Source organism: Rutidosis leptorrhynchoides, chromosome 1 (genome assembly GCF_046630445.1).
Source record: "Rutidosis leptorrhynchoides isolate AG116_Rl617_1_P2 chromosome 1, CSIRO_AGI_Rlap_v1, whole genome shotgun sequence".
Classification (NCBI taxonomy): domain Eukaryota; kingdom Viridiplantae; phylum Streptophyta; class Magnoliopsida; order Asterales; family Asteraceae; genus Rutidosis; species Rutidosis leptorrhynchoides.
Genome location: NC_092333.1, coordinates 566555547 through 566569429, shown reverse-complemented (window position 1 = coordinate 566569429; position 13883 = coordinate 566555547). Strand labels below are relative to the sequence as shown.

Sequence of the window (13883 nt, the reverse complement as noted above, 5' to 3'; positions counted from 1 at the left end):
GTTTGTTGCTCGCCATTCACACAACCACCACAGAATACGCTATAATATTTCTGTTTAATACTCACTGATCGAACAATGAAGGCTGCTATTTTCTCGTTTTCTTTTTGTTTTCCAAACAAGTGAGGGACAAGTGATAATGGTAATGATAAATGGTGAGTCAATACTTTTGATTATTCTATAGATGATGGAATGTACAGCTGGTGCTTTTGTCTCCTAATCCTTGTCTCCTTGCTACTGAAAACGTGTTGTAACAACAAATTCATAGCAGTTTGGGCCGTATTGATAACAATCGGGCTCACTTATAAAACATTGGGCTGCTGGGACGGGTACTTGATTAGCTTGATGGACCGTATACTTGAATATGTCCTTGGAACCGAATTCCAACAGAATTTGTAAACTTATCATTTTCTGTTTCGAGTTCTTAATCGATGATAACAATCACGCACCATTCCATCAAATTTGTTTACTGTTACGAGATCCTAAATAGTGATGATGCTAGTAAACGAAATTATGAGAGTGTTAAGATGATATAAAAACCATGAAAGATATGATGATGAGGTTTATTAATAACGGATAATTATGATTATAAATGGGAATGATAATAGTGATAATCATGACGATAAGTAAGATAGTTATGCTCGATGGTAATTGATGGTAAGGAAAATGATGAAAGTCGATAATGATAATGAATTGATGATGATTATGATTAGATTATGATGATGATGATGATTACGATGTTGAATATGGTGACTTAAAGATGGGATGATCATGATTATGATTATGAATATGATAATGATCGTATTATAATTATGGTTATGATAATAGACTAGGATGATGTATTATAACGAGGGTTAGATGAGGTGGAGATGATAAATAGATTTGGTATTAAAGTGAAGATAGCAAATAGGAGTTAAAGAACTTATAATACCAATTTACCAGAAAGTAAGGGGCAGATTAATGGTTTGGATATGTTATCGGGTGAGCGGGATGTCGCAGGTTCAAACCCGGACTTGGGCATTTTTTTTTGGGGACTACTTCTTTGAGGTAGTTTAATTGTTATTTATTTTTATTATTATTATTATTATTATTATTATTATTATTATTATTATTATTATTATTATTATTATTATTATTATTATTATTATTATTATTATTATTATTATTTTTAACATTATTTATATTAGTATTGTTATTATTATTTTAATTATTATTATTAGCCTAATTATTATTATCATAAAAAGATACAACTTTTTATTTATTATTATTAATATTATTTTGTCAAACAACTATTAGTTATATAAAACTATACTTAATAAATATAACATAACTATATTTTTAGTTATTCAAAGTACATAAAATAAGTACATTTATGAAACATACAATTTATTAATATAAAATAATATCACTAATAAATATATATAAATAAATTTGTTCGATTACGATTATATGTCTTAATATATATACGAATGATATAGGTTCGTGAATCCGAGGCCAACCCGGCATTGTTCAATATAGTCATATGTATTTTTACTACAAAATACATTAGGTGAGTTTCATTTGCTCCCTTTTTAATTGTTTTATCAATATATATTTTTGGGCTGAGAATACATGCGCTGCTTTTATAAATGTTTACGAAATAGACACAAGTACTTAAAAATATATTCTACGTTGAGTTGTACCACTGACATACTTCCCTGTAGCTTGGTAACTACTATTTACATGTGGTATTGTAAACGCGAATCCTGTTGATAGATCTATCGGGCCTGACAACCCCAACCGGACTGGACGACCAGTATTCAACGGTTGCACAGTACTTCGTTTCGTGACTACACTTGGTACGGTGTAGTGAGATTTCATAATAAAGGGAATATGCGACGTTGATTAAATGTTAAGTATGGTTACCAAGTGCTCAACCACTTAGAACGCTTTACATACACTTGCGAGTGTATTATGTTTATGATTATGAAATCTTGTGGTCTATTAATATATTGAAATGATTGTTATGATAAACCTATGAACTCACCAACCTTTTGGTTGACACTTTTAAGCATGTTTATTCTCAGGTACGAATTAAGTCTTCCGCTGTGCATTTGCTCATTTTAAGGACATTACTTGGAGTCGATCATCGCAATGGGACCAAATGTTGATGACTTCGTCCAGGTGGATAAGGACGGGTCGTTACACCTACTTTGTCAAATTTCGAAAAATGTTTGCTATGCTACGCACCTCTGATTCACATGTAACTTGTTCTAACATGCTTATATATGAATAAAAACCTCAGAAAAATAGTTCGGGACCCGACCCGACCCCGTTGACTTTTTTGTTGACTTTGACCAAGTTTGACTTTTAGTCAAACTTAACAAAACACTTATACAATCGTTCTAATCTTATTTTATACTTGATTCTTGCATGAAACTTGACAATGTGATTCACATGCTATATAATCGAGTCGTGATGAGCCATAGGACTAATTGAACACATTTCGCCCGACCTTGTGTCGTAACCGGTTAATTGATACAACTTACTTGTTTAGGTCAAGGCTAAGCAACATTCATGCACACGTTTACTTTGTGAAGTACATTTATACTCGTGCACTCGAGGTGAGATCATAGTCCCATCTTTCAAACAACTTTTATGCTTTAAACTGGGATGAGAAACATATACGTATCATACTTTTACACTTTGAACACAAGTACGAAAACGAACATTCCACGTACGGGTTTGAACAAAAAGCCTCAATTCAATTATCATTAGTTACACTTGCAGGGTGTAAACGTGAACTTATATTATGTGATCACATGGGCTTGACGAGCCTCATTCGGACGGTTCGCTACCGTTAGCGGATGAAATATATTTTCGGGTCTAGTGTATGTTCTAACACTACGCAAAGGGTGCAAAACAGTTAAGTTTGATAATTGGGTGCCCGGGATACAAACAACAACTTTGGAATGCAAATGATTTTGATAATCATCTTATACTAAATCTTGTGGTTCAAATACAACGTTTACTAAAACACCTATGATTTCACCAACGTTTTTCGTTGACAGTTTTCTATATGTTTCTCAGGTTCATACTTGGGTATTTGATACATGCTTCCGCGTACACTCATTCTTGCTTGGGGTCAAGTATACATACATACATACATACGCTAGTGATAGCACCTTTGGATTCAAACATATCGTTTACATACTTACGCTATTTATAGCAACCGTGATTTTAAACTAATTATGTCGCAAGTTATCTCATTTATAATTTATACTTTTGCAAACTTGAAATTGTTGTCGAACGATTTTGTAAACTAAACTTTGCAAGCATGATACGTTTCAAAAGGACGCGACATAATTTTGGTCAAACGAGTCTCATATAGGGACTACGACCACGTAACGGGACCTAAGTTAGCGGCGCCGTCAATGACGATTTGGTCGGGTCGCTACATGTATTATGTTTATAAATATGAAATCTTGTGGTCTATTAAAATATTGAAATGATTGTTATGATAAACCTATGAACTCACCAACCTTTTGGTTGACACTTTTAAGCATGTTTGTTCTCAGGTACGAATTAAGTCTTCCGCTGTGCATTTGCTCATTTTAAAGACATTACTTGGAGTCCTTCATGGCATTCTTAGGGCAGTACCTCGCAATGGGACCAGATGTTGATGACTTCGTCCAGGTGGATAAGGACGGGTCGTTACACATATCTTTTAATCCGTTCATCGAAATCACGCGATTTCTAAATAAAAAGTTATTAATTTTTCGTCAGCTTTCCAATAACATGCATATCATATACCTTATCTCAGTAGCATGTGTATCAAATTCATGATTCATCAAAACTATCTAACGACGAAATTTAACATACGAGTATGCATAATCATATCTACTCGAGCACTAGTCAGGGATACACTATTAATATATAAAAGATGAGATATGAATGCTCACGTATCAATATTGTGATTCAATATTGCAAGAAAGTACGTAGACGCAACGGAGATGATAAACACTAGTTTGACTCACGAGCTAAACTCACGAACTATACCCATAACCTCCATAGTTATAACCCATAATTTCCTTAGCTCTATCCCGCTCGAAAAACTTGTTTTGAAATCGTTTGGGCATAACCTCGTCATAATATTTTATGTATAATAATACTAATAATAATACTCCTAACTATAAGATTAATAATAATATTAATCTTAATAATAATAATAATATAAATAATATTAATAATATAAATAATAATATAATAAATATAATACGGAGTAATATATATAGATATTTGATATGTGTGTGAGAATTAAACTGAATTCGATTGCGTTTTATAGACTTGGCCAATCCAGGGGTGCCATGCGATCGCATGGCTTTCTAGGCCATATCACATGCGATCGCATGGGATAGTTTTACAGCTCACATAATTTTGTTGTTTTGCTTGTCGACATAATTAAATAAATATATAATTTATATTAATTAATTATATATTATATTATATTCTCGTGCCTAGTTAACTTGTAATTTTGGTTCCGATGTCTTGTACGTTTACGTTCGACTTATGTCCCAGTTCCGGTTTTTCGAACGTCCTTTCGTACGCTTAGAAAACTTGTACTTTACGTTTCGTGATTCGTACCTTTGTCAAAATATAGTCTTAAATTATCAATAAACTATATTACTCAAAGTGTATCTTGAACTTTCAAGTGTTTTGGTCATTTGCTTCTTTAAATCATTTTCTCGTTATTTATCAAAGTATATTTAATAATATTGTTTTAAATCAAAACGTTTTATAACCAAGTTAATATTATATTTTATCACATTTATAAAATATACATACATTTTCATTTTGAAATAGTGTTTTACTGTAGCAAAATGATTTTTACTGTAGCAAATAGTGGTTTTCGAAAACACTGTAGCTTTTCGGGTACTGTAGCAATTCGAAAATACTGTATCAAATTAGTGTTTTACTTGTTCATCTTAAACGTTTTTTAACATATCTAAATATCAATCGAATCAATAAACGAATGTTACTATCGTTTACTAAATAACTTGAAATTATATATATGTATATATCTTTATTTAATATACATAAATCAGTTTTTAAATACACATTGCAAGTTATTTATAATTAATTTTAATAATTAATATTCCAACTTATTATATATATATATATATATATATATATATATATATATATATATATATATATATATATATATATATATATATATATATATATATATATATATATATATATATATATATTTACAAATAGATGTCCGTGAATCGTTTGTCAATAGTCAAAGGTTAACTGAATATATAACATTAGTTCAAAAATTTTGAGAATCAATATTACAGACTTTGCTTATCATGTCGGAAACATATAAAGATTAAGTTTAAATTTGGTCGAAAATTTTCGGGTTATCACAAGTTGGTTGACCACTTCAATAGGATGATCGACTACGTAGTCTACCAAGGAGTTGGTCGACCACTTCACAATGATGGTTGACTATGTAGTCTACCAAATATTAAAGAGAGTTGGTCGACCACTTCAATAGATAGGATGGTCGACTACGTAGTCTACCAAGGAGTTGGTCGACCACTTCACAATGATGGTTGACTATGTAGTCTACCAAACATTAAAGAAAAGTGTGTCAACCACTTCAATAGAATGGTCGACTATGTAGTCTACCAATGAGTTGGTCGACCACTTCACAATGATGGTTGACTACATAGTCTACCAAACATAAAAGAAGAGTTGGTCGACCACTTCAATAATGATGGTTGACTACATGTTTTGAAAGTTGGTCTACCAGTTGACAATCATTGTGAAGTGGTTTACCAAAAAGATGGTCGACCCAATAATGTATATTGCCAATTTTTTTTTTTAAATGTGTATATTGTTAAAAAAAACTTTGTAAAAAAGTGTATTTTTGCCATTCGGGCTATTTCTAATTTCCCATTTACTAAAACCCATTTAAATTCAATTTGCCCAATCCAAAATATCTATATCTTCACCGGCGCCGACACTTAAAGTTCTCACCTTTTTCAACTGTGCCGGGGAATCAACGTCTCGCTGTAGGGATGTTAATGATATGGGATTTTGATCGGACGATCATGGATGACGATAGTGATCGTTGGGTTGTGGTAGAAATGGGTTTATCCCAACTATTTAATCAGCTTCGTCAAATTTTACCTTGGAATTCACTCATGGTATGTAACCTGTCTCATTCTTTTTAATTTTACAATGTTATTAATAAAGTTGAAGTTTTTATATTAATTTTTCAATTCTACATACACGGATTTTTTTGGCCGCTTAAATATAGTCTTTGGCATATTGTTATATTGTTATTATTATGTTATATTGTTTTTGTTTTTGTTTTTGTTATAGGATAGGATAGGATAAAAAAGTTTAATGACCATAATGCGTAATTCACCCGGTACCAGTTCTCGTGTTCGGGGAGCTTGATTACCCGAGGTCTTACCTTTTATGGAGAGCCAATGTGCTCGTTTATAGGAGACTTTCCTCGCTTACCCATAAAAAATGATGTAGCTGCCGTATAAGCTGTGCCATGTCTTCCGAATCGAGCTCTAACTGGGCTAATATTAAATTCGAGTTCGAGCTCAGCTAATATTAAGTTTGAGCTCGGCGCCTCGGCTCATTTAGAGTTATATATGCCCCGCTCGAGTTCGAATTGTTTATATATGATTTAACATTAATATATTAAATAATGTATAAAAATAGAAGGCTCGTTTAGGCTCGTGAATTTGGTCTAGTTCAATGTAAGAAGCTCGATCTCGTTTACTAAACGAGCTCCAAAATAAAATATGTTCAAGTTGGGAATCGATCTCGTTTTTGCTAGGTTCGAATCGAGCTTTCAACGAGTCGAACTCGAGTACGTCATTTACACCCGTACGATGTCATATTAACCGGCACTATATCACTGGTTTACTAGTTAGACCACCCCTGAAGAACTAGAAAGACAGACTGACACATCAGCTCTTTTCTCAAAAAGACCGAGGAAAAAAGACTTAACGTTTGTCATCCAATAACCGAAGAACTGAACTTCGGGTCCCACATTTACAAATAATACCTTTATTATATTTTATACTTGAAACAAAAAGAAAAATAAATGGTCACACACATTTTCCGTTATTTTTTCTGTCCTAGCTAGGAAGAAAGGCTCTAAAGACTAATACAAATTGGTGCCATTCGTTGACTTAATAGTCAAAGTGAAGACGAATTGCAAGACGCTTTGATCGAAGTGGTCTTACATGAGGTAAAATAGTCACGTAAGACTTTTTGTGAGTATGATGTATACATTAAACGTTAGAGGATAAGTTAGTTGTTGCACTTGGTCCTCTTTCTAAGCATGGGTTTGATAGTTGTCATTTAAGGGTTAGTTTGGATGAGCATTTTAAATATGATTATTGTTATATATAATCTATATATAATCTATATATATGATTATTCTAACCGGGTGATTAAAGTTACGTGCACAATTTAGTTTGCTGATTAAATGCCGAGATATTACACAATATCTATCTATTGTGTTTATTGAATTTTAGGATAGAATGATGGAGGAGCTACATTTACAAGGGAAAACAGTTGAAGATATTGTCAGCTGTTTAAATCGTGTTCCATTGCACCCACAAATCGTCTCATCTATTAAATCAGCTCATGCCCTTGGGTACGTAGTTACATATTTAGCTCGTAATGATTATTAGATGTTTTGAACTTATGATTATTATGATGATTCGTGACTGTTTCAGATGTAATTTGAAGGTGCTTAGTGATGCTAACCAGTTTTTCATTGAAACGATATTGAAAAACCATGGAATTTATGGTTGTTTTTCGGAAATTATTACCAACCCGACTTGTGTTGATAAAGAAGGTAAGCTTAGGATATTTCCTTATCATGGTTCGGCTATACCGCCTCATGAGTGCAATCTTTGCCCGCCCAATTTGTGCAAGGTATATTTACTATCTGTCTATTTGTCGTTGTGCCTTTTATATAACATGAGGGGAACATTCAGTTGTGGGTCCCACTTACTGAGCTTAAGAAAAATGAAAACTTCGCCTAGAAAATGTTATCAGCTAATACAACAAGGTCACACACTAATAAATATATGCACACACGACAATTTTGTTCATATGCTTGAACATTACACGTTAGCTCCTTTTATGGCTTGCAACCTGTGATGCTTATTATCATGATAAACATGTACTCTCTATTGGTTTAACTAAATAGCTCCCTCTGTTTATGATCTAAAGTATCTCTCTTACGTCTTCTAACCACATTGACCATCTTTCGAACCATCTGAGTTGGAAGAGGCAATATGGTTGGCTGATTACATAAAAACGGGTTTGAGTAAAAATTAGTAACTTTTACTGCTAGTCAAGATCGGTTTGGGTTGTCTTGTGCTGTTTCTGTTTGTTTTGATTTTAAGTTAATATAGTTTCCATTTTTTTTAAAAAAAAAAAAAAATGGGATTTGGTAAAACTTGGCAATCTTAAAAAAGCCTGTCAAAACGGGTATCCTTGACCCATCAATATCTTATCATTAATGTTATTTGAATTGATGTCGAAGTTGCGAGTAAGTAATGTATCAGATATGATTATAGTCTATAGAAACTTTAGTGAACAAAGTTCACTTTTCTTTGAATAAAACGGTGTGGGAGGTTGCAGATGTATTTAATTAAAGTTTGTTCATTGACATTCTAAACAGGGATTTGTGATTAATCAAATGCAAGATTTGATCTCTGAAGATGGCAAGAAGCAGGTCATTATCTACATTGGTGATGGGGGTGGCGATTTCTGCCCAACGCTAAAACTTGGAGAACAAGGCCATGTCCTGCCTAGGAAAAACTTCCCTTTGCATAATCTCATTTTAAATTCTTCGGTACATATTAAACCAACACTTCATGAATGGGACAACGGTGAAGAACTCAAGAAGATTTTACTTGGACTTATCGATCCAAAAGTTGAAGTCTAGTTAAATACCTTCACTAATTAACTTCCAGTTGAAACCGTAGGAACAGTAGACAGGTATATCTATTGTTCTACTGTTTTATCTAAAATACTCAGATATGATTTCTGAGTTATTGTGTATGCTAATAGATTTGCAAAAACTACACTTAAATATGCAACTAAAGTTGTTAGCTCACCTAACATTTTCGTATTGCTAGTGAATAACTTCAGCACAGCAGCTGTGAGAAAATAAATGAACTTTCATTATCTCCTTGTTGTTAATGGTTATCACTTTCAGCATCAAATATGTAATTTCCATTAATCATGATTTTTATCGCTTTATGCCTTTATCATCTCTCATTAGCATGATCTAACTTGTAGATAACCTCGATTCGAATTTTTTTTTTTTCCGTTGCCATGTCTGATGACATCGATAAGTAGTATCCTTCTCTCGAGTGTCTGCAAATGGCGTCCGTTGCGGCGTTTTGGTGACTAGCCCGTCTCGACGTCTAATAAATTGGTCAACGGTCAAAAGTCGGGTCAAAGGCGGGAAAGGTCGGGTCAACACTGATCAAACGTTGAAAATTCGGTTAAAGTCGGTCAAATCAATCAAATTGACGTAGTTTAGTGTTACATTTTTTATATTACATTAGCGGTAATAGCGATTATATGTACAAACTGGTCAACGAAAGTTTTTTGGTTTTAAGATGTCTGTATATATATATTTATATATTTGAAAGTAAACGCCCGTCTCGATCCTTTAAGGTTCAGACCGCCCCGTCTCGCGCCTTTTTCAATAGTGCTCATATAAGTCCTAAATCATTTCAAGCATAATATATAAATATAACTACATCAATGATATTTCAACCAGTGAGTTTGAATTCCAATTCTCAAACCACACATGTTTATAAGAGAAGTGCATGCCTATTTATCTCAAAATGCATATATATTTTGCATGCAGGTACGGATTTCCAACCAATGTTTATACAAGGTTGTGTAACTAACCAATGTTTATACAAGGTTGTGTAACTAAGTAGAGACGGAGACAGAGGGATCCATAGATATGCTTTGCAACCTTCAACTCTTCGTATAGGTCAATTATAGTATATTAAATATTATGAATTAGTTGTCAGCATCTCCAAATTATGAATACCAGCCTCCCTTAAATATAAATAATACGAGTATATGAAATTTTTATAATGATAAAAAAGTTGTCTCCCTTATTCGTAAATTCTTGTTTCACCTCTGAACCTAAGACCGTTTGTAATGGTGAAATATGATAACGTTGTGATTTTTAAATTTTTTTTGAGTGATGTGATAAAATATGATTGATAAGTGTTGTTACAAACGTTAAACCAAGGGGGATAACACTACTACAAATGATATAAGAGGATTAAACCAAGGTGGATGACACTACTACAAATGATATAAGTACATCTGGTTCAACTTGTTTGGTTCATTTACTTTTTCAACCAATACATGTTGGACAAAATTCAAACACACCAAATCGTAAATGGAATGACTTAGTTTGAGAATTGACTAACTTACATTACTTATATCTTTTTTAATTTTTTTACATGTTCCTGCAGAAACAACTTATTGGGCATGGGCACCTTAATAATGCATCTTTAACGTATACTAGCACAAGAAGCCACATATGCACCCGTTGGAGGCAAGGGTTTCTTGACCTTTTTATGCAATAGTAGGTGAATCTGACATGCGTATTTAATTTGTGCCCCTCTACTTACAAATTCAAATGGGCAGTGGAGAAAGTTTTTTCTAAAATACGTTTTCGTTTTTATACGAGTTTTTTTGTCAAAAAAAAAAAAAAAAAAAAAAAAAAAACAAAAGAACAAAAAATAAATTGAAATGATTTATTCAACTCGTCTTCTTTAAATATATTAATATGTCCTCAATATATGTGTTCACATTTTACTATTATTTAAGAAAATAACATAAATTAATTAAATTAAATTATAATATATCACGCTACTTAATCGGATTACATATTGTTCAAACCCGTACATGTCTGATCAACTAGATTCTACGAATCTATTTGAACTATCATTTGAACTTGACTATGTCTACATTGATCAAACGAAGCAATCACGGAACATAAATGAAAACAACCCACTAGAAAATAAATAATTACGGCACTTTAAACCCAATACGGAAGTTGAGAATGTTGTTAATGTAAAGGATATCGATCACATTAGATAGATATTATCTATTCCTTAATTATAAATTGTATAGTTGGCATGTATATCTTTGTGTATCTTTTGTTATTATAGATTGAGACTAACTCAATCTCTTGTATCCTATATATGTCCCATATTGCTTATTGGAATATATACGATTACAACTTTAATCTCTATATGGTATCTAGAGCCAAAACCCTCTAAAAAATTTTTTTTAGGCCGTAACCTGCTTCTGCTCATCTTTACAGCCGAAAACATTCATCATCTTCATCATGTCTTCGCACACAATTCCGAATGACATCGATCCAGCCCACCCTATTATTATTGTTACTCTCATAAATATCATCAAACTCACATCACTCAATTACACCTCTTGGAAGCTTCAAATCCAAGCTACTCTTGATGGGTACGGTCTCTTCAAATATCTAGATGGCAGTTTTCCTGCACCAAAACCTACAATCACCAAGGAAGATGCCACAACTTCAACCAATCCTGCGCACACGACTTGGGTGCGTCAGGATCGCCTCTTGTTTGGGGCACTTATCGGCACATTGGATCAACAAATTGTTCCTCTTGTATCGACAACCAACACCACGAAAGAACTTTGGGATACACTCGCAAGCACCTTCGCGAGTTCATCCCGTGGCCACATCAAACAACTAAAACTAAAACTCAAGAGTATCACCAAAGGACCACAATCGGTCACTGAATACATGCAAGCCATCAAAACCTGCACAGATCAACTTGCACTCCTAGGTGCAACCATGCAGCCCGAAGACATCACTGATAAAGTCCTAGAAGGGTTAGATGAATCGTACCAATCTGTTATTGATGGCGTCAATGCTCGTGACACCGCCATCAGTTTTACAGAACTTCACAAAAAGCTTATTAATCGTGAATTAATAATCAAAAATCAACCTTTACTAGGCGTGTTGCCTGCTACTGTTCATCCTATTTCAACACGCAACACACAAAGGCACGCATCCAATTTTTCTCGATCCACAAACAACTCGGTTACTCAACCAAGATCGCAAAACTCATACACTGGATCACGACCTTTCTTGGGCAGGTGCCAATGGTGGCATGCAAAGGGACATTCACTTCAATGATGTCCGGTATTTGCTGAAAGTCACCCCCACATCAATCCACCATTACCTCCAACATATCATTCCAATGGACCGCAGGCTCATCCGACTACAAAGAAAGCTGCAACACCTCCAACCGAATGGTTGCTTGATTCTGGCGCTTCATATCATGTCACTCAAGATCTAGCTAATCTTTCCATTCACAATCCATACAGTGGTACAGATGAGATTGTCATTGGTGATGGTAAGGGACTTCAAATATCACACACCGGGTCCACATCTCTCTCAACTTTTGCTAAAGCCTTAAACCTTACTAAAGTTTTATACGTTCCTAAAATGCGTCGTAATATTCTTTCTATTTATCGTTTATATAAAGACAATCATTTACTAATCGCCTTTACCTCTGATTCTTATATTGTGAAGGATCGTTTGCCGGGAACAACTTTGCTCACCGGACCAACTAAACATGACATCTACCAACTATCTTCATCATTATCTTCCATATGTGCGTATTCAAGTGTTCGAACATCGTTGATCAACTGGCATCACCGACTCAGTCACCCATCATTGGAAACTTTTAAATAACTTGTTTTGTCTTTTAAACTTCGTGTTCCGAACAATATTTCTTTTAATTGTAATGCTTGTCAATGTAATAAAAGTCACAAACTTCCATTTTTTAATAATACTTTGGTTTCGCATTACCCTCTTGATATAGTTTACACAGATGTTTGGACCTCTCCGGTGCACTCATTTGATGGTTATAAGTATTATATAATCTTTGTTGACCATTTTACTCGCTATTTTTGGTTCTACCCACTTAAAAAGAAGTCAGATACTACACCTATTTTTGTAAGATTCAAGGCCCTGGTGGAAAAACATTTTTCTCGTCCCGTCAAAACTCTGTATTCTGACAATGGTGGCGAGTTCATTGCTTTAGCCGAACTACTTTCAATTAATGGGGTTTCACATTTAACCTCACCACCACATACGCCAGAACACAATGGCATAGCTGAAGGAAAACATCGACACATTGTTGAAACCAGTCTATCTCTTCTATCCCATGCCAAACTTCCACTCTCTTTCTGGTCGCTTGCATTTACAACCGCAAGTTATCTCATTAATCGCTTACCTAGTGCCACCTGCAAAAACAAGTCACCGTTTCATCTTCTTTTTGGTTCTCCACCGAATTACTTCAAACTCCGAAGTTTCGGTTTTCTGTGTTATCCATGGTTACGCCAATATACAACTCGCAAGCTTGACTCACGCTCCATTCCTTGCATTTTTGTTGGTTACTCAGCATCTCAAAGCGCATACCATTGTATGGATCCCGTAACCAATCGTATTTACACCTCTCGTCACGTTCGTTTTGTTGAAAATGAGTTTCCATATACTAAACTCACATCTAGCGAACACTCTGCTACTTATCCTTCATCAGAAGATTGGTGTCATGTTGAGGTCCCCATTCTCTCTCCGGTACCACAACCATCAACCGAACAATCGCAACCTTCACCAACACCAATGTCGCCTACACCACCCCAACCTCCGATCATTCCTGCTCCACCACCACCTCCGCCCACTGTTCCCGAATCCTCCATCACCACCCGTTCGAAAAACAATATTCGCAAACCTAATCCCAAATACGTTA

General features: G+C 34.2%; 1 protein-coding gene across 2 annotated transcripts; it reads left to right on the top strand.

Moving 5' to 3' along the window:
- Positions 1 to 5958: 5958 nt before the first annotated feature.
- On the top strand, positions 5959 to 9219 carry LOC139881580 (thiamine phosphate phosphatase-like protein). 2 transcript variants are annotated; one of them, XM_071866037.1, is made up of 5 exons: positions 6067 to 6197; positions 7156 to 7264; positions 7554 to 7675; positions 7758 to 7959; positions 8714 to 9219. In XM_071866037.1, exons 3-5 carry the CDS (start codon positions 7560 to 7562, stop codon positions 8978 to 8980), a joined length of 585 nt encoding a protein of 194 aa, XP_071722138.1. In that variant the 5' UTR covers positions 6067 to 6197; positions 7156 to 7264; positions 7554 to 7559; the 3' UTR covers positions 8981 to 9219. The 2 variants fall into 2 exon arrangements, with proteins under 2 accessions (XP_071722131.1, XP_071722138.1); XM_071866030.1 differs by lacking the exon at positions 7156 to 7264 and having other exon boundaries at positions 5959 to 6197.
- Positions 9220 to 13883: the final 4664 nt, after the last annotated feature.